At 39.6% G+C, this 17,725-nt stretch overlaps 4 protein-coding genes and 5 non-coding genes across 9 annotated transcripts; 1 reads left to right on the top strand and 8 right to left on the bottom strand.

Annotated features, from left to right (window-relative positions):
* Positions 1-1,112: 1,112 nt before the first annotated feature.
* On the bottom strand, positions 1,113-5,279 carry kyat1 (kynurenine aminotransferase 1). Its single transcript, XM_070924190.1, has 13 exons — positions 5,153-5,279; positions 5,014-5,072; positions 4,061-4,208; positions 3,793-3,942; positions 3,556-3,642; positions 3,283-3,408; positions 3,048-3,168; positions 2,884-2,960; positions 2,717-2,806; positions 1,974-2,160; positions 1,800-1,876; positions 1,548-1,634; positions 1,113-1,437 (listed from the first exon to the last, which is right to left on the bottom strand). Exons 1-13 carry the CDS (start codon positions 5,222-5,224, stop codon positions 1,378-1,380), a joined length of 1,341 nt encoding a protein of 446 aa, XP_070780291.1. The 5' UTR covers positions 5,225-5,279; the 3' UTR covers positions 1,113-1,377.
* A 908-nt stretch (positions 5,280-6,187) lies between these two features.
* On the bottom strand, positions 6,188-8,512 carry surf6 (surfeit 6). The gene is made up of 4 exons (XM_070924998.1): positions 8,425-8,512; positions 7,496-7,714; positions 7,302-7,384; positions 6,188-7,051 (listed from the first exon to the last, which is right to left on the bottom strand). The coding sequence occupies exons 1-4, from the start codon at positions 8,510-8,512 to the stop codon at positions 6,365-6,367; spliced, it is 1,077 nt and encodes a 358-aa protein (XP_070781099.1). The 3' UTR covers positions 6,188-6,364.
* A 174-nt stretch (positions 8,513-8,686) lies between these two features.
* surf1 (SURF1 cytochrome c oxidase assembly factor) lies at positions 8,687-11,638 on the top strand. The gene is made up of 9 exons (XM_070925274.1): positions 8,687-8,798; positions 8,909-8,975; positions 9,514-9,641; positions 9,738-9,820; positions 10,095-10,286; positions 10,399-10,471; positions 10,875-11,037; positions 11,229-11,310; positions 11,442-11,638. Exons 1-9 carry the CDS (start codon positions 8,736-8,738, stop codon positions 11,500-11,502), a joined length of 912 nt encoding a protein of 303 aa, XP_070781375.1. The 5' UTR covers positions 8,687-8,735; the 3' UTR covers positions 11,503-11,638.
* Positions 11,639-12,267: 629 nt separating this feature from the next.
* Positions 12,268-15,844, bottom strand: rpl7a (ribosomal protein L7a). Its single transcript, XM_070925275.1, has 8 exons — positions 15,813-15,844; positions 14,273-14,393; positions 13,932-14,081; positions 13,553-13,693; positions 13,219-13,298; positions 12,811-12,941; positions 12,512-12,581; positions 12,268-12,402 (listed from the first exon to the last, which is right to left on the bottom strand). Exons 1-8 carry the CDS (start codon positions 15,813-15,815, stop codon positions 12,298-12,300), a joined length of 801 nt encoding a protein of 266 aa, XP_070781376.1. The 5' UTR covers positions 15,816-15,844; the 3' UTR covers positions 12,268-12,297.
* On the bottom strand, positions 13,069-13,144 carry LOC139301813 (small nucleolar RNA SNORD36). Its single transcript, XR_011598891.1, has one exon. It is a non-coding gene; the product is annotated as a small nucleolar RNA SNORD36 (small nucleolar RNA).
* Positions 13,371-13,443, bottom strand: LOC139301815 (small nucleolar RNA SNORD36). Its single transcript, XR_011598893.1, has one exon. It is a non-coding gene; the product is annotated as a small nucleolar RNA SNORD36 (small nucleolar RNA).
* On the bottom strand, positions 13,791-13,857 carry LOC139301806 (small nucleolar RNA SNORD24). Its single transcript, XR_011598884.1, has one exon. It is a non-coding gene; the product is annotated as a small nucleolar RNA SNORD24 (small nucleolar RNA).
* Positions 14,157-14,229, bottom strand: LOC139301816 (small nucleolar RNA SNORD24). The gene has a single exon (XR_011598894.1). It is a non-coding gene; the product is annotated as a small nucleolar RNA SNORD24 (small nucleolar RNA).
* On the bottom strand, positions 14,925-14,999 carry LOC139301814 (small nucleolar RNA SNORD36). The gene has a single exon (XR_011598892.1). It is a non-coding gene; the product is annotated as a small nucleolar RNA SNORD36 (small nucleolar RNA).
* Positions 15,845-17,725: the final 1,881 nt, after the last annotated feature.

Below are 17,725 nucleotides of genomic sequence, written 5' to 3'. Positions count from 1 at the left end.
CGGCCTCAGAGGTACATACACTGCTTGTCCTCCAGCCATCTTCATCGTTGGCAGGTAGCAGTTGAAGAACGGCTGAATAATTATGACCTGAAAGACAAACATCATTGTGGTTGGTGCTTCACTTCACAGCATAAATCTTGACCTGTCATTGCTGTTTGCTTCATTAACCAGAGCTTGGAGTGCACAGAACAGAGCCTGATAAGCTCCAACTGTGACCAGGATGTCTTCAAGAGGATCAATCTCATGTCCCACAATCCTACCGAAGAATTTTGATTTTTTAAAATTGTTTTTTACAAGAGGGGGTGGCCCTGAGGAATGAAAGGACATGAAAATGTTTGTTCTGCATCCATTTGTCCCTTTAAAACTTGCTGGAAATGACTGAAATCGAAGCACTGGATATGTGAAATTCCCAGGAAAACCACCAGAATGGTAAATTTCAGAATAATGTAAATTATATTATTGGACTTTACTTTGAACTTATCTGCTGGGTAGCTTGTGAATTCCCCCTAGGAAACAATACAGTTGTATCTTAATATATTGCATAATCTATTTGTTGATTATATTTGGTATTAATCATCTGCAAAGTAACTAGTAACTTTAGTTGTCAAATAAAAGTTCCCTTTCATTCAAATGTACTAGAGTACAAGTTTAAAGTAGCAGAAAATACTCAAGTAAAATACAAGTACCTCAAAACTGTACTTTCCACCATTGTTGGCCACCAACTCACATACTAAATGATATATAAGAAGAAAATTGTATTTGCAGTCGAAGTTAACACCTTTACAATCACTCCTATTGGCCTTATTGTATAATGTGAAGGAATTCAAATATTGTCGTTAACACTCAGTTATGGTTGCTGCAATGTTAGGGAATCAGGTTTTTTTTCAAATTTATCTGGAAGTTATCTTCTTGACTAAGTTTAAAATGCTGTTGGGTTGGAGTTCTTTCTGTTTCACACTTTTCATGTGGACACCCAAAGACTGTCGCATACACATTCCTTCACAAACACTGTGCCAATGCAAGTGAAAAAGAGAGCATGTGGATTCATTAAAAGGCTTTATTCATCTTTTGACTTAGGACAAATAGCTCTACAGTTATAATATGTCTTACAGTAGGAATACAACATTTATGTTAAAAATGCTTCAATATATCCTTTTTAATTGCTGAGAAATAGTTTAAAATCATTGCACAGGAACATTCAAAAGGATTTTTTTGAGTGTATAAGGACGAACTGAAAGTGGACGTGTGCCTTCAAGTACCCCTACTGCGACGCAAACAGACAGAAACACTCAATATGGCTCATTTTAACTGAGGAGGCAACCCAAGTCAGTTTATGTAGCCTGGTGAAACTGGTAATACTGCTCATCGTGGGCGACTTTACTGTCCTTGACTCCACTTTCTCAAGATGTCCTCTGCTGCATCCAGAGTGGAGTCCTCCTGTTAGACAAGGTGGGAGAGTGTGAGTGAGAAGCACTGTCAAAGAGCAACAAAGTGAGACAGGAGAAGGCTCGGATCTAATTCCTTCCAGGTAGTTCGGTTGAATTTACCTTGACAAAACAGAATCGGATGTATTTGTCAAACTCCTTGCTGTGCTCTGGACTGTAGAATGCAGAGACGGGGATTGTTGCCAAACCCTATAGAGAAAAAAAGGCACATTTTATGGTAAATACATCACGTACACCAAAAAAAATGTAGCACAAAACACAAACAAAACAACTTGTGTCACTGCTTTAAAAAGAATTCATTTATCCATCTTAAATAAAATCTAATAAAGTATTAATTGAATGCTTAATATTTACCTTCTCCTTAGTTAGCCATTTAACAAATTTGAAGTCATTGGGTTCATCCTTAGCGCCCTGGTCTTTGAAGTCCGCCTCTATCAATGAAGAAAGCCGAGGTAAACATAAATTTGACGGATAAATAGAAAAAATGTTTTTTTTAATGCAATCAGTTTATGTTTATTCTTCACTCACTGACAGAGGAGATGTCTGCGACCATAAAATAGCCTCCCTCCGGCATGACGGGCTGCAAACCCACACTCTCCAGACATGCGGCCAGCTTCTTCCTCTTGTGGTGCAGCGTCGCAGGCAACTGCTGGAAGTAGCTCTCTGGAGTCCCAAACAGCTCGTATTCTCTCTCAAATCCCTGAGCCACTGCCTCCTGTTGAAGGCAGGAATGGATGAAAAGATGTATTCAAAAGTTTCAGAGACGCAAGTTAAGTTGAGATGACAATTGTGTAGATTTGATACAGCAGAAAAAGATTTTCTGCCTGTTTCCATATGGTAGAAAAGATGTTGGTCAAATTGCTGGCAGATTCTACATTGTTTGAGTTAAGAACTACATAATCACTTAAATTAAACAGTAGGGATCATATTTATTTAGCTGATTAATCGCTTAAACCCTGATCTTTTAGGTATCTTTAAAAAGTGGGGAAAAAACATGTTAACCTCTATGACAATGTCAGTGAAAATTGGCAGCACCATCAAATAAAATGGAAATGTTCGAGATGATTAGCATGGCATTGGGTGTTTTTGTAAGCTTTGGTATTGAGGCTAGAATTTAAAATAAAGGTTCCTAGACTATGGCCAAAATTGCGCAGCACTACAAACAATTTCAAGAAGAGGAACCACATTTCTTACAGAATGCGGGGCCTCTTCAGGGAGAGGACAAAGAAAACCATGTTTTATCTGAAATGCTCAAGGAATTATGTGTTTACCTGAACAGCTGTGGCACAGTGGTAAACAGTGTTCTGATGGATGGTTTTCATGTGTTTCACGATATGCCCAGAGCTGATGGCCCAGCCAATCTGAGAAGAAACAGGTCATCATAACAACGTGCAGTAAAGAGGAACACGTTACTCAAACACTCACAACTGTGCGTTACCTTCCAGCCAGTAGCACTGAAGGTCTTTCCACCACTGCCAACAGTGACGGTTCGTTCCCACATCCCAGGAAGGCTGGCTGTCAATATATTAATAAGATTAATACATTAATAACACAGCTTTAAATTCAATGCGTTCATTCTGTTCAGCTCTGGCTGTATCTCACCTATCTTTACATGCTTGGCCCCATCATAAGTCAGCCACTCGTACACCTCGTCACTGATGCACAGCACGTCGTGTTTGATGCACAGATCAGCGATCATTTGGAGCTCTTCGGTCTTGTAAACCTGTGATTGACAGTAAAACAACAAAGTTATTCAACAGTTAAATAAGTGAAAAACAGACAGGTTGCATCAACAAACTGGCTTTAAAAGTGAAACTTCTACTAGTAAATGTCTTACCTTCCCTAATGGGTTGTTGGGAGTATTAATAACAATGGCTTTCGTGCGTGGAGTGAATTTACTGGCCAGCTCCTCAGCAGAAAGAACCCAGTCTGCACTCGACAGGACGGCGCTACCCTCAACTTTCTTTAATTCAACGAAAAATATAATAAAGGTTGATATATACTTTAATATACACGTACACAAAGACAGAGGTGAAATTGTTGAAAGATGCTCTGTAACTATTTTGTAAAAAAAAAATTAACAAAATAAAAAAAAGTGTAAACTACTCACTGGCCTCAGAGGTACATACACTGCCTTTCCTCCAACCATCTGCACCATTGGCTGGTAGCAGTCGAAGAACGGTTCAACAATTATGACCTGAAAGACACATTTCTGTCAGTTCTTTAAACCAGACATACAGTATATTCACACTTAAGCAAATTACTGATTCTGTTTTTTGCTTTTACGTTTCCCTAATTATTGCTGCACTGTAGAATATTTCGACTTGACTTGGGTTGATTTTCATACCTCGTCGCCTTCATCAACCAGAGCTTGAAATGTACAGAAGAGAGCCTGATAAGCTCCAACGGTGACCAGGATGTCTTCAAGAGGATCAATCTCGTGTCCCACAATCCTACTAAAGAATTTAGCCAGGTTTTTTACAAGAGGGGGGTGGCCCTGAGGAAAGAAATTAAATGTTTTAATACCTGGTAAAAATGACATGAACTAAAAATAAGCATGCTTTTGTGACATTCACAGAAAGATTGACTCTTCCCAAGTGTCTAATTATACTTACAAAAGCTCGGGTATACTGGTGCATCAGGGGTCCTCCACTCACAGCTTTACAGAGAGCCTCCTGGACAAACTTTGGAGGGGAGAAGTCAGGAAATCCCTGTCCAAGGTTCACTGCTTTATAGTCTGCTGCCAGTTGAGTGAATTCAACCCTGTTGGTGCAGAACAGGTCAGACTCACAGTGCTGTTACCCAAATTACCATTGCAATGAGAAAACTAGTCATGCAGATTTTTATAGACATGTAGATAGTTTCGGCTTAATCTGCCCAGATTTTGAAATATCAATCTCTAATTTCTGCCATGACCCCAGTGAGAAAATACTGTTATTTTTCTCAATTATGAATGATTCTTTTGCAAAGCACCAAAGGAAAGCCCTTGCTTTTCAATTTCATACTGAAAAGGAGAGAATATTTGTTTTTTCCCCCCATTGTTGAGTCGTTGTTCAGATTGTTTTATTTTGCACAAGTGTTACCTTAAATCTAAGTGAAAAAAAGAAATAAAACCAGTTTAAAGAATATCATGAGATAACATTTCATTACAGCATTACATGATATAATCTACTCACTTATTATGACACAGATCTAATGGGTTTTCTTTTACATTTTCTCTTGTTGCACAGTCTGTATTGGCATTGATGCTGCATTGAAGTACAAAGATGGTATTTTGATCATTTAAAATGCATATTAAAAGGACTTGGTCCCGGGCTGTGTACCACCCCCGTGCTCCACCAATCAGATGGTTATATTAAAGGTTAAGACGGTAATAAAACGGGAACACGGTTGGGTTTGGACTTTGTCAAAGACGTGTATGAAAAATTAAAAGTACTGACAGACTCGACTCAAGGAACTGAAACCAAAAGAAAAAGCACTAAATGTTCGTCCGGAAAATAAAAAATGTGACTTTATGATAGCTTTGGTGTCAAAACCGGTGTCCTCTTTTGTCGATATTATCACTTACCAAACGTTTTTATCCACACCGTCTGTTCTGCGTGCATGAAGTCGTCTTGACATGATTATCTGAAACAAAAGCACATTTTTAAGTACGCCATATGGTGCAATGTAGAAGTGTCTTTTCAAGTTAATACAGTTGTACCCACTTTGTTATGGTTTCTAATTGAACTCTGACGGATTGCAGGCAAATGTGTGGCAATATTCCTGAGTATTCCCATCAATCAAGGATGATCATCGCTTCAGAGAGGAGCGCGCGGGTTTAAATCACCCGTGAATAATCCAAACTGGAAAAATGACGGTGCACTAAGTGTCTTAAGTGTCCAAACGTGTTGTTTCTCCTGACCTGCAAACCCAGCGGCTATTTACTTTTAAGTCAAGTGTTAGTGAGGCGGTGAAATCATGCTCGTACCTCCCCTTCAACCTCCTTGTGTTTTCATTTCTACTTCCTGTCTGGGCGGAGCGAGAAGTTGTAGTTACCAGGATGTAACCCCAGTTCTATGAGTACGTACGTCGCTTTCTAACGGTTAGAGGGCTGCGTCATTTAGCTAACACTGTTAGCTAACACCGCTCAACACACGAATATGTGTCAAATACAACCAGCTCAGGCACCAACTATACAGTATGTTAGATAATAAGTAATAAGCGTGATAATAAGCATTTAAAGAAGTAGTTCGACATTTTGGGAAATAAGCTGAATCGTTTTCTTTCCAATAGTTAGCATATAATTAATTAGAGGATTGATACCACAATCAAGACTCTACGCTGGTTACCTGGCAACCTCAAGGTGACGACAAGACTCCAGTCACTGCGCCTAGCAAAGAAATAGTCCAGCACATAACCTCCCATGTAAAAACACAAACTGTCATTTTTACACTTTGCTTTTTGTATGGAATAAACAATTAAAGCGTGTTAATAAATGAGCTTTAGAGGTCCTGGTAAATGGAATTTGTTATCCTTGGACAGAGCCTAGCTAACAGTTTCCTCCTCTTCCAAGCTAATCAGCTTTTTGCTGTAGTTAGCTTCATATTTAGAGTAGAGAAATGAGCCATGGTATCAACCTTCTCATCTAACTGAAAGTGAATAAATGTATTTCCCAAAATGACCTTAAAAAAAGACACAAAAACACGTTTGATATTTGGTAAAAATAAAACAAATAAGTTCATGTTCATCACAAACAAGGATCACATTTTATTCCACATGATATTACTCTTTGACAGTAGCAAAGGTACAATACATGCAGCAGCAGTAGCGCATTCGTATCATGTAGATAAATCATACTGCCATAAAAATTAGACTGATTTACTTATTTAGACATTGTCCATGTTTTCTTGTCATAAAACATAACAGAAAAATGTCCTCTAAACTGCAGCTCTTTTCAAGTCCTCAGGTAGCACTCTGCCTTTCTTCCTCGCCCTGTCCTTCTTCTTCTCTGTTTTGACTTTCTTGCATTTCTGGATGTTCTTTCGCCTCTTGTCCTGACGTTGCTGCATCTTTTCTATGATGTTCTCGCTACGCTTGTTCCAGTTCTTCTTCTTCTGAGCCTGCCTCTTCTCCTTCTTCTTCAACGAGGCACGCAGCATGGCCTCATCGTCTTTGATTTTGATGCCCTCTGCCTTATAAAGCATGTTGGTCCACTTCATCTTCTCCTCCATATCGCGGGCCTTCCCCTCGTCTTTCTCCCTCAGCTGTTCTAGCTTTGCTTTGCGAGCCTCCACACGACTGAGAAGCTGCTTGTAGTTCTTCCCTGTCAGTGGTGTTATCTGGCCCTTCATACTCAGCTTCTTCTTCTTCTTTTTCTGTATCTTGTCTACATATGCCTCTTCCACTGTCTCCACCTTGTTGAAGATGATGGCAGCTTCATTTCTTTTGTTTGTAGCCGGGGCATGCTTTTCTTCCTGTTTTACCTCAGGCTGCTCTTCTTGGCCATTTTCTTCAGCCAGTTTCTTCATGCGAAATTCCTTCCTCTTCCTCTTCTTGCGCTCCCGTTCCTGCTTTCGTTTGGCTCGCTTTGCCTGGACTGCTTCTGATGATGCATCCTTGGCTCCCTGAAAAAAGATGAGTGTAACATGTTAGTCTAACAGACACTTAACCAAGTGTTTTAACTACTGTGGAGTATGTGTTGACACTATTTTATGTTTTACAATTCCACGTCAGTCCTCCACATGTTGAACTGAACAGACCAATTATAAACTATGGAAGAAACAAAAAAAAAGAACATCCACATATCTTGTAATGCACACAACTCGCTCCTTCAGGATTAAATCATTGTCTGCTCCATCTTTAAGTACTGCATACCTGCCCTCTGGACTCTTCCATCTTTTCATGAAGTCTCTTGCGAAGTACATCTACTGTGGAGAAGTTGGACACTACATTTCCTCCTTTAAGAAAAAAAAAAGAAGAATAAAATGCGACTGTAGGAAACACTAGCAATCTCTCAGGTGGAAACACTGATATGAGAGCATTACTCAACTTGGATACACCTACTGTACCTTTAGGTGGCTGCGTTGTAGCTCCATTTATGCTCTGAGTTTTGGACCCATTCAGTTTTGCTGTGGCTGGGCCTTTCTGTGCTGCCGTAGAGGGTGAAGGCTTTTGATGGGGTTTAGGAGTAGGTTTCTTCTCATCGGTGCCCTTTTCTTTAAAATGCTTCTTTTTACACTTTTTCTTCTTCTGTGGAGGACCAGTGTCACCTTTAACCTTGAAATAAGCTACACACAGACGAACACAACACATGTATTAATGACACACATATTCAACATTATAATGTCCATTGGCCTGCCATGGTTCTGCAGTTGTCAGTTACCAGTTACCAGACTGGGAACTTAAACATGCTTAGGCAATGCCATCAAATTGAAAGAAAACAAGTCAGTGTAGATCTGATGACTTTCTGTGACCAAAGGTAAAAAGCTCATCATATTTCATCTTATTTCCTCATTTTCGAAGAGACAAAGGTGAATAACAGCTGATTGTCCCCAACCCAATGATATTTAATGTACAAAACCAGAGAAAAGCAACAAATCATCACATTTCAGAAGCTGGACATGGAGAATAGTTGGTCTTCTTGCTTAATAAATAAATCCCATTCTGCATATTTGATTTGTAAGTTTGATACTGTAAGTACATTTTTCTTAAAATACTTCTGTACCTTTTACTACTTCTTCCACTACTGCCTAATTCGGTTATTTGTCTTGAATTCATTTACTACATCAGGAAAACCTGCTTTTTACACAATGTAGCGCCTCCTTTGGCCAACTGCAGTAACAGCCAGAGGTTTAATAACAGATATTGAGTTTTAGATGATTTTCTACAAAAATACACATAAACTATAAAAGTACACATAATGTTTGCGGTTACAGGGGTACGCGTTATCCAGAATAGGGTGTAAAAGAGCTGAAGCAGTTAGCTGACATTAACGTACCAAACGGTCTCTTCTTTGGCTCCTGATCTCGTTGCAAGACTTTACTTGTGAGTTTCTGAATGTACGAGTCCTTGGAGGCGAGATCCATGTCGACAAGTTAATCAAAGAGACACATCAAGACAGGAACTTACTAACAGAAAATATCAACACATTTCTGTACACACGTGTGTAAAACATGAGGGGGCGGAGCGTCGGCAAACCGGAAGGAGTAACAGCAGAAGCAGTCCCCCTTCTGCTAAGTTATGTAGCTGTTATGTAGTCGGTTGTCTCATCGATTTCTTACCTCTTTTTCATTGAGATTTTGATTCAGCATGGCTTCTCTGAAATCAGCGCTGGCTTATTCAGCCAGGGTGCTTACGACGCTTAAAAAACAGGTAAGTTACTTTCAAATCTGCGTTTTAAAATGACAAAGAAACTTCACTGAGTCTTGTGAATGTCATTTTTCAGTGGTGGCACATTTTCAGCTGATTTTCTGTTATTGCAGACACATGTCATTTACATCAAGAGGACCCTCCTCCTGCCCAGACTGCCACTCTTCAAACGTGCAGATGGTAAAAAAGAAAAAAGATGCTCACTGTAATCAACATTATGATGACACTGGACTCACATTGTACCTTTCATAACTCAAAATGCACAGACATATACAAATAAATTAAAAAAATTATACTAATGTAGATAAAACGAAGAAACAACCAGGGGGTTGTTGATTGAGACAAATAAAAGAGTAAATTATTAGTGTTACAGCTTTAAAAAACATTTTGTTAACAGAATATTCAATAGGTTTGTGATCAGAAACTATTCATCTATGTAAATGGTATGTGGTTAACAATATAATTGCATGTACATGGTAAATCTGTCTTTATATTTGTGAAAATGATGTACAAGGAACTTAAATCATGAAAACGTATAAATAATGTGTTACATAAATGTAAATTTGTTTCAGACTGAGCCTTACAAAATGAACACTTTAATTCAATGTCAGGTTTATACTCTCATGAAATGCTTAACTGAATAACATTTGTGAATAATCTTACATGGCACTTCTCTGATAATACCTGTGAGCATGTTGTGTGTGATCTGAATTTCCAGGCAGGTTAATGCCCTTCGGGCGTCAGTCCAGCTCCACAGCAGCCGGAGCAGAGAAAGGAGAAGACTCTTTCCTCAAATGGTTGCTGCTGCTCATCCCTGCCACCACCTTTGGCCTCGGTACATGGCAGGTACAGCTTATTTAGTTTGTGTTATCACATTTTTAAGTAATGCTGATGTTTCTTTGTAGTTGTTGGATGGACTCAGATACTTTTGTTTCTGTGAAGGTGAAACGGCGTCAGTGGAAATTGCAGCTGATTGATGAGCTGACAAGACTCACTACTGCAGAACCAATTCCTCTTCCGCTTGAGTAAGTGCATGTTAGAAACATTCACTATTTCACTCATGCACACTTAGGATTGAACAGCAGGTCACACAAAAAAAGTTAACGATAACCTTTTTCTCTTTTTACCCATTGTGAGTGGCTTAACACAAAGTAATACAATTTCAAAGAAGCGGCCACTGGAAATAACAATAAATCTTCCTCTTACGACTGAGGGTGGCACTTGACCTTGTCCCCTCCAAAATATATAGTTACCTATCAATGTGCAGATTTGCTTGTCATTTTTCTTCCTGGATCTTAGTCCTCATGAGCTGGATAGCCTAGAGTACAGAAGGATGAGAGTGCGCGGAAAGTACGACCACTCACAGGAGATGTACATTCTGCCACGCTCACCGGTCGACCCAGAGAAAGAGGCCCGAGAGGCAGGCAGGCTGTCTTCAAGCGGAGAGACCGGCGCAAATGTCATCACTCCATTCCACTGTACTGATCTCGGGTAAGAGAACTGATAAAACACTGTTGCACTGGCTTAACCCTGTAGTTCAAATATTAACTGCATAGTCATCTTACACCTAACACTCATTTATCTTTGCTACCTTCACCTGCAGCATCACAATCCTGGTGAACAGAGGATACGTCCCAAGGCAGAAGATAAAACCAGAGACCAGGACGAAGGGACAGGTTAGTGTTTCAGATGATGTGACACATCAGTACCTTTTTTATTAAAAGAGGACTCCGCAGATTCAGCATTGTACTCCTACAGAATTGTCGGACTCATGATGGATGGTTAAAAAAAAAAAGACAAATAGAAATCAACACAGATATAATCTTTTTCATTCCACACATTCTTCATACTTGTCAACTGGGGCCTACATTACCCACAATGCAACTGCGGTCAGTTCAGGTGTGGTAACCGTTCTATGTGACGTCTCAGGTATAACCAACCTCACAAAACCAGGAACACCACAAAGTATATTAAAAGCAAACAGTGGCACCATGAGCTTCCCTCAGTCATACTTCCATTTTTATTCCTTTGCAGCTCATTCAGACTTATTTAACAAAATGTAATGATGCTTCTGTGCAGGTGGAAGGTGAAGTGGAGGTGGTCGGGATAGTTAGACTGACAGAGACTCGCAAACCCTTTGTACCAAACAATGATGTGGAGAGAAACCGCTGGCACTACAGAGACCTGGAGGCCATGTCCAGTCTCACTGGAGCTGAGCCCATCTTCATTGATGCTGACTTCGGTAAGGTCAAGGTCAAACGTCCATGATGCTCCTTATGACTCAACTGCATCATAGTGAATGTTACTTTAAATATATGCACTTTTAAACAATTATTTTACAGATGTGCAGAATAGACAACTGTTAAACCCACTTAAAATAAATAAATGTTTATTATGTTGCACAAGTAAATGAAAGTGTCTTGTATCATGCAGGGAGCACCATTCCTGGTGGACCAATAGGTGGACAGACCAGAGTCACGTTGAGGAATGAACACATGCAGTACATAATAACATGGTAGGTGGCAGCTTTCTCTCTAAAGCGGCCTGGAGGCTGTTAAACTGTAAATAACCCACTTTGTTCTGTTACTTGTGTTAATGTATGTACAGAATTGACTGTCACTTTGTCTACCACTCTCTCCTTCTTAGGTATGGTTTGTGTGCAGCTACTTCCTACATGTGGTTTGCAAAGTTCATCAAGAAGATTTAAGTGAGGCGCTAAAATGCAGTGAAATTGCTGTATTACACAGGACTTGTCTGAAGTGTTGCCAACCAAACCTAATATGTAAATAGCTGTGGATTATTCTCCTGAAATGTGTATTTGAGAATAAATTAAATAAATTGGGCCCTTGCATTGTTTTTTTTACATGCATGAACGCAAATGGTTCCATAAACTGATTAAAAAAAAAACTGAAAATATAGGCTAATGTATGTTCTGCAGAAATATGTATAACAACTTCAATGAGAAAGTTGGTTTTAAAATGAACAGTAGAAAGAAAGTGACATTTTGTTTACTTTGTGATTATACTGGGAAACTTTTGCAGCTGGAGGCCCCACATTCAATAAAACTGATCTGGATGAACCATCTAAGATTTAGTCAAGAGTTCACTGAATTGACTTACTAAAGAATCATTTGACAACATAAGTTTTAGTAAAGGTTTATGAAGTGTCCCAATATTAAACATTAAATAGTATAAAGTGTTCTAAACCCATCAGGTTGTTCATGCCTTTGCCTTGAGTTGATGTGTAAAATTTACCACACACTACCCTATCCCAACTCTTATTTCTAATTTAGATAACCCCATCACTACATTAATGCATCATGTACCACAATATTCCCTGTGTTCATCCCTACTTGCAATTTGGAAGAATGAATGCTGACATGAATGAAAATGAAAAATCTACAGTGACAACTTGGTTCTGAAATACCATATATTTAGTCGTAACAATTAAAAAAAAACAGTCTCTCTCTCCATTAGGACATACATTTTTTATTCCAAACATTTTAACCAAGCTTGGTTGCCAGTTCCTTGGCCTTTGCCTTCTCCAGCTTGGTGATGCGGGCTGTGGATTTGGGGCCCATGATACCACCTCCCCAGTGACGACGGATCTGGAAAACAAATTTGAAGCGAGTTTAAAATGGTGCAATTTGTTCTTTGATATTAATATCCAATTTTACTCATGTGGAGATACTCTTGTTAACTCAAATGACTGCTCACCTCCTCGTATCTGTCGTTGTAGTTGGTCTTGATGGCTTCCACAAGCTTGGCAAGTGCACCTTTATCCTCACTAGGAAAGAGCAAAGCTAGTTAGTACAGTGCTGGCACCATTTAGAGATGAACTACAAAAGGCATTACAGAGTCAATGATCATGTTAACTTTATAAGGGTAATGTAGATATGCAATTAAATATTTTTGGACATGAGAATTTCAAGATGAGAACTTGAGTTAAAAAGGTTAGCCAGTAATATAGCTCTGTCAAACTCGGACATAACAGCTCAGTTCATGGGCATACTTACGGATTTGTCTGTGTGAAGGCAACTGAAGTGCATGTCTTTCTGTGCACCAGTCTGCCCAGTCTAGCCTTGCCCTTGATGATGCAGTATGGGACGCCCATCTTGCGGCACAGAGCTGGCAGGAAGACGACGAGCTAGAAAAGCAGGGGAACCACAGGAGAAAATATTAGAGGAAAGCATTTATAACTTTAGGTATTCCCAGAGAAAACTGTTGTCCACAATAATTGTTGTGGTCAAAACATGTATTTTTGGTTTGTGGTCTCTGCTCAGGGTTAAAAAGCTCGTGTGTTTGATCCACATAGAGTATTCAGGTGAAGAAATTCAAACATCATTGCCAGTGACCACCTTCTAGACTGAACTGTGCCCAATATGGCAAGTTCCACTGCTGGCAAAATAATGTCTGACACTTACCTCAATTGGATCCACATCGTGGGCAATGATAACCAGCTGGGCCTTCTTGCTCTCCACCAGAGAGGTGACAGTGTTCACGCCTGTAGGGAAGCAAAAGATGTGATTAACTTCTAATTTGCAAACACCCTGCCCTAAAACGATTTATTTTGGCCAATGCTCAGGGTTAAAAAGCTCAAAAAACATCAAGGTATGTTTCAGGTGAAGAAATTCAAGTCATCACTGCATTCAGGCCAAGTTAGGCAAGACTACACTTAATACCATCACAAGATGGATCCTAATATAACCATTAACTGAGTTTCAATAAGAAATTTATACCAAATTCTTTATTGCTCACCTGCACGGAGGACAGGGGGCCTCTTGGTAGGGGTATCACCCTTCCCAGCTGCCTTCTGCTCAGCGCGGGCCAGCAGCCTCTGCTTCTTCTCCTGCTTGGTCTCTGGCCTGTACTTGTGGGCCAGCTTAAACAGCTGTGTGGCTGAGGAGGAACAGAGTACATTACAAATTAATGTCAACCACTGCTACATACATGGTTTTGTTCTACAGCGCGATAAGTGAATAGTATTTCAAGTAATTGCATCAGTGATCTTGGTGGAATGTCAGCACGGCTATTCAGATAGCAAATATTTCACATCATTAGCAAAGCCACAATGGCATTAAAAAGGACCCATTCGACATCATTGTAATTCTAGATGTCAAATGTTTTTGAAACGTACCGGTCTGGCGGTCCAGAGCCTGGGTGAACTGGTTGATTGCAGGGGGAACCTTCAGACGCTTGTAGAGGATGGAACGCTGCCTCTGCAGGCGGATGTAACGAGGCCATTTCACAAAGCGTGTCAAATCACGCTTGGGCTGAATATCCTGGCCTGAGGGAAAAGCCAAAACAAATGTTTAGCATCCGATATCAAACTAAGGCAAAACCTTGTTCTTTAAATCTCAAGTGCATCAGCGATCTTGGTGGAAGGTTGTCATCAGTGTTGTTAAGATAGCAAATATTTATTGTCATCATCTGCACTATTACAATCCAAGTTCTCCCAAATGCCACCTGGCTACTTACCGATGCCAAAGTTCTTTGGCCTCTTCTCGAACAGGGGGTTGACTACTTTTTTGGCCTCATGTTTCTTGGCCACAGAAGGGGCAGGTGCCACCTTCTTCCCCTTAGCCTTCTTTCCCTTAGGCTGTCAAGAAGAAAACAGTATTATGATGGATTATTGGATGTACATACTGTAAACTGACTTGACACCACAAAAAAAGTTTAAAACCCAAATTAATGTTTGAATCTACAGCTGTGCCTTAAGTAATGCTCATAGTATCACCATTGTAGAGGCTGATACGTGTTTAATTTATTGCCCAAGTAAAACAAACTTATGACGCTCTGCACTGTTCCAATTTCCCTGCATGCCTGGGCCTTAGCATCCATTGCTTAGCATGCAGGTTGACCATGTCGAATACCTAGAGCTGTTTCTCAACAAACATTACAAAAAGGAACACACTTCAAGCATTAGTCTATCTGAGGACCACTTAATTGTCAATGCCATGAAGGCAAAAACATGGAGTAAAGCTTACAAGCTTTGTAGTGAATAAAGCTAGCCAAACCCCAAACCCTTAAACTTTAAGTAATTCCAGAGGGAAAAAACAGTTGTGTCTAACCAAAGATTGATGTCCACAACAAATGTTGTGGTCAAAACAAGTATTGTTAGTTTGTGGTCTCTGCTCAGTGTTAAAAAGCTCGTGTTTGATCCACATCGAGGATTCAGGTGAAGAAATTCATCACATCATTGCCAGTGACCACATTCTATACTGAACTGTGCCCAATATGGCAAGTCCCACAGTTGCCAAAATAATGTATGACACGCTTACGTCAATGGGATCCAGTTAATCGTCAATGCCATGAAGGCAAAAACTTAGAAGTAATGTTCAAAGGCCTTGTAGTGCATAAAGCTAGCTTAACCACTGACCTTAATTGGCTAACCAAATTCCCATGTTTTTCTCCACTGCTGTTAGCATGCCATACAAACAGAATTCAAGATGCAACTAGCTTGCTGTTACAACTGGAGTAATAATTTACAAACCAAGACGTTCACACATTAGATTACTGCCAACGACATCAACAACAACGTGGACTAGCCTCAACGTTACCGTCACCATTCGAACAAACGGAAACCGCACTCGGGCCCATTAGCTTAACACTACCGGGTAACCCAACCGGACACACACACTTGTATCCCACTACATAACGTTACAAGTCCCGTTGTAATTCCATCAATCGAAATATGAACTGAAGTTACGAGGGAAGCTCTGGCAGTTCACATTCATGCAGAAAATGCAAAAGAACGTGTTCCTGAAATCAAGCGTGCTCACAAACGTTAGCTTTAGCTCTTGACAGGGAGTCACAGTGATACTCGTACCGGCTAATCTTCACCAAGTTTTAACTATGAACTATACAACATCGACGCGCAATATCGACAATACACACACAAACAGGTTTCATATAAGTCATACGTACAATCTACAATGTAAGATTAGGCATGTATACAAGGATGAAAGCAGATACAACAGCTATAATAATTCTCCAGAAGAAACGGCTATGCACCCACCATGTCGGTTCAGGCAGAAAGGAAGACCGAGGCATTCTGGGTAGCCTAAATACCGCGAGGCTTGCGCCGTGTTAACGTGGCCTCTCATGCACCGATCTGGAGTCAGATGTCACTGCTACTTGCCTGCTCCAGCTTTGTAGTTTTAAAAATTAGGATACTGATTCAGAATCAGTGTTACAACATTAACATACAGTCTTAATAGGCTTTGTACGTCATACTTAATGAGACAGTGGCGATTTATTTATTTCAAGTTTCCATCACCTTTTAAAAGAATGTAAAACATGTAGGTTACATATATAGTTTATGTTCTATATATCTATATAGATATAGATATATATAGTTAATTGTATATGTGCACTATAAGTAGTATTTGATTATTACTAAGCATTGTTTGAGATTTTGTCATATTATATTTTAACTGTTTTCTAATTGTATATTTTGACATTAAAGAAATTAGGAAGGAAAAATGGGAGAAAGTCAAAACTTTGCTGCGGATCCATATACAGTACTTCCATAATCTAGCCTTGATCCATGTTTCCAGATTTAGTTTTCCAAATTATTGTAACTGTGTACTGTAACAAAAGTATTTACCATTAACTCAGCCCTACTCGAAGCAGGATAACTCCATACCCTCCTGTTCCTGCCCATCTGTTAAATCATCCCCAACGCCTCTCCTATCAATTGAGTCACAGTACTTTCTCCAGTGTGTCCCTTTTGCCTGTCTTGTTGTCCTCCTTACTATTGCCTGATGTTTTTTCATCATATGCTGAAAATCATGTGTTCTTTCCACTAGTTTAAATGCTTTATTTCTGTTTCTCACTGCTACTTTACATTTGTCATCCCACCATGGTACTACCTTCCTCTTTATTTTGCTTTTACTTTAAGGAATGGACTCTAATGCAGCTGATATTATACCTTGACTTATCTTATTATCAAATGTTTCTATGTAATCAATCTGACTTAGGAATCACTTTCTTTCTAAAAATGTATCCCAATTAGCATTCTCAAATACCCATTCCAACCCCTGTCTTCTGTGGTGAGTGATGTAGAAATATTTACTTTGCATAAAACTGGATAATAATCACTTCCTATGGTTCCTATGCATATAATTGTAAACTAGCGTAAACTCAAGCACAGATTCCTTCCCGGTACTATTTATATCTATACTGAGCTCTTCCCTTTATTCTTCCCATTTCAAACCTATCATATCCAAGTGGCACACTGCTAATTTAACAATAATCTGGATCCTTTCAGTGTTAGATTTAATCTCAGATTTTGCATCACTCATTCACACATTTCTTCTTCTCTGTTCGCACATATCTGATCTTGCTGCTCTTTTGCTGCAATTTGTCCTTTGTTACATTCTCCCTCCTTAATCTGTCCGTCCACCTCTCCTCTGATCTCAACACTGAGATTACCATCACAGTTTAAGATTAAGATTAAGATTAAGATAGACTTTATTAATCCCACAGCCGGGAAATTTACAAGTCACAGCAGCAAAGACAGAAAGGTGGAGAAACACACAGCAGACAAGCACTGTGTCAATAAGAATTAGAAGTATTTTTTAAAACACAGTTAAAACACACTCACACCCTCTCCACACTTCCCACATTCATGTTCCCCACCACACCTAGCACATGCTCTCTTATCTGTTTTTGAATTCCTGGCAATTCAAACGCCTCATAGGCTTTGATGTATTCTCTTTCACTGCATTTTCAACACAATTGCTTCATAGTGATTCAGTGTTTCAGAGAGCTTTGAACCACCATTCCCTTAAAACGCACTATTACTCAAACTAAATAAATATCTGCATCCACATCTATTCCGTTTATTTCAGCAGAGCCGCTCAGATATTTAACTTTCCACAGGGGACTGGGGGGGCATTTAAACGACGTACCATATTACGTCACTTC

The sequence above is a fragment of the Enoplosus armatus genome, chromosome 18 (assembly GCF_043641665.1).
Source record: "Enoplosus armatus isolate fEnoArm2 chromosome 18, fEnoArm2.hap1, whole genome shotgun sequence".
NCBI classification, from domain to species: domain Eukaryota; kingdom Metazoa; phylum Chordata; class Actinopteri; order Centrarchiformes; family Enoplosidae; genus Enoplosus; species Enoplosus armatus.
This window is presented reverse-complemented; position numbering and strand designations above follow the sequence as displayed.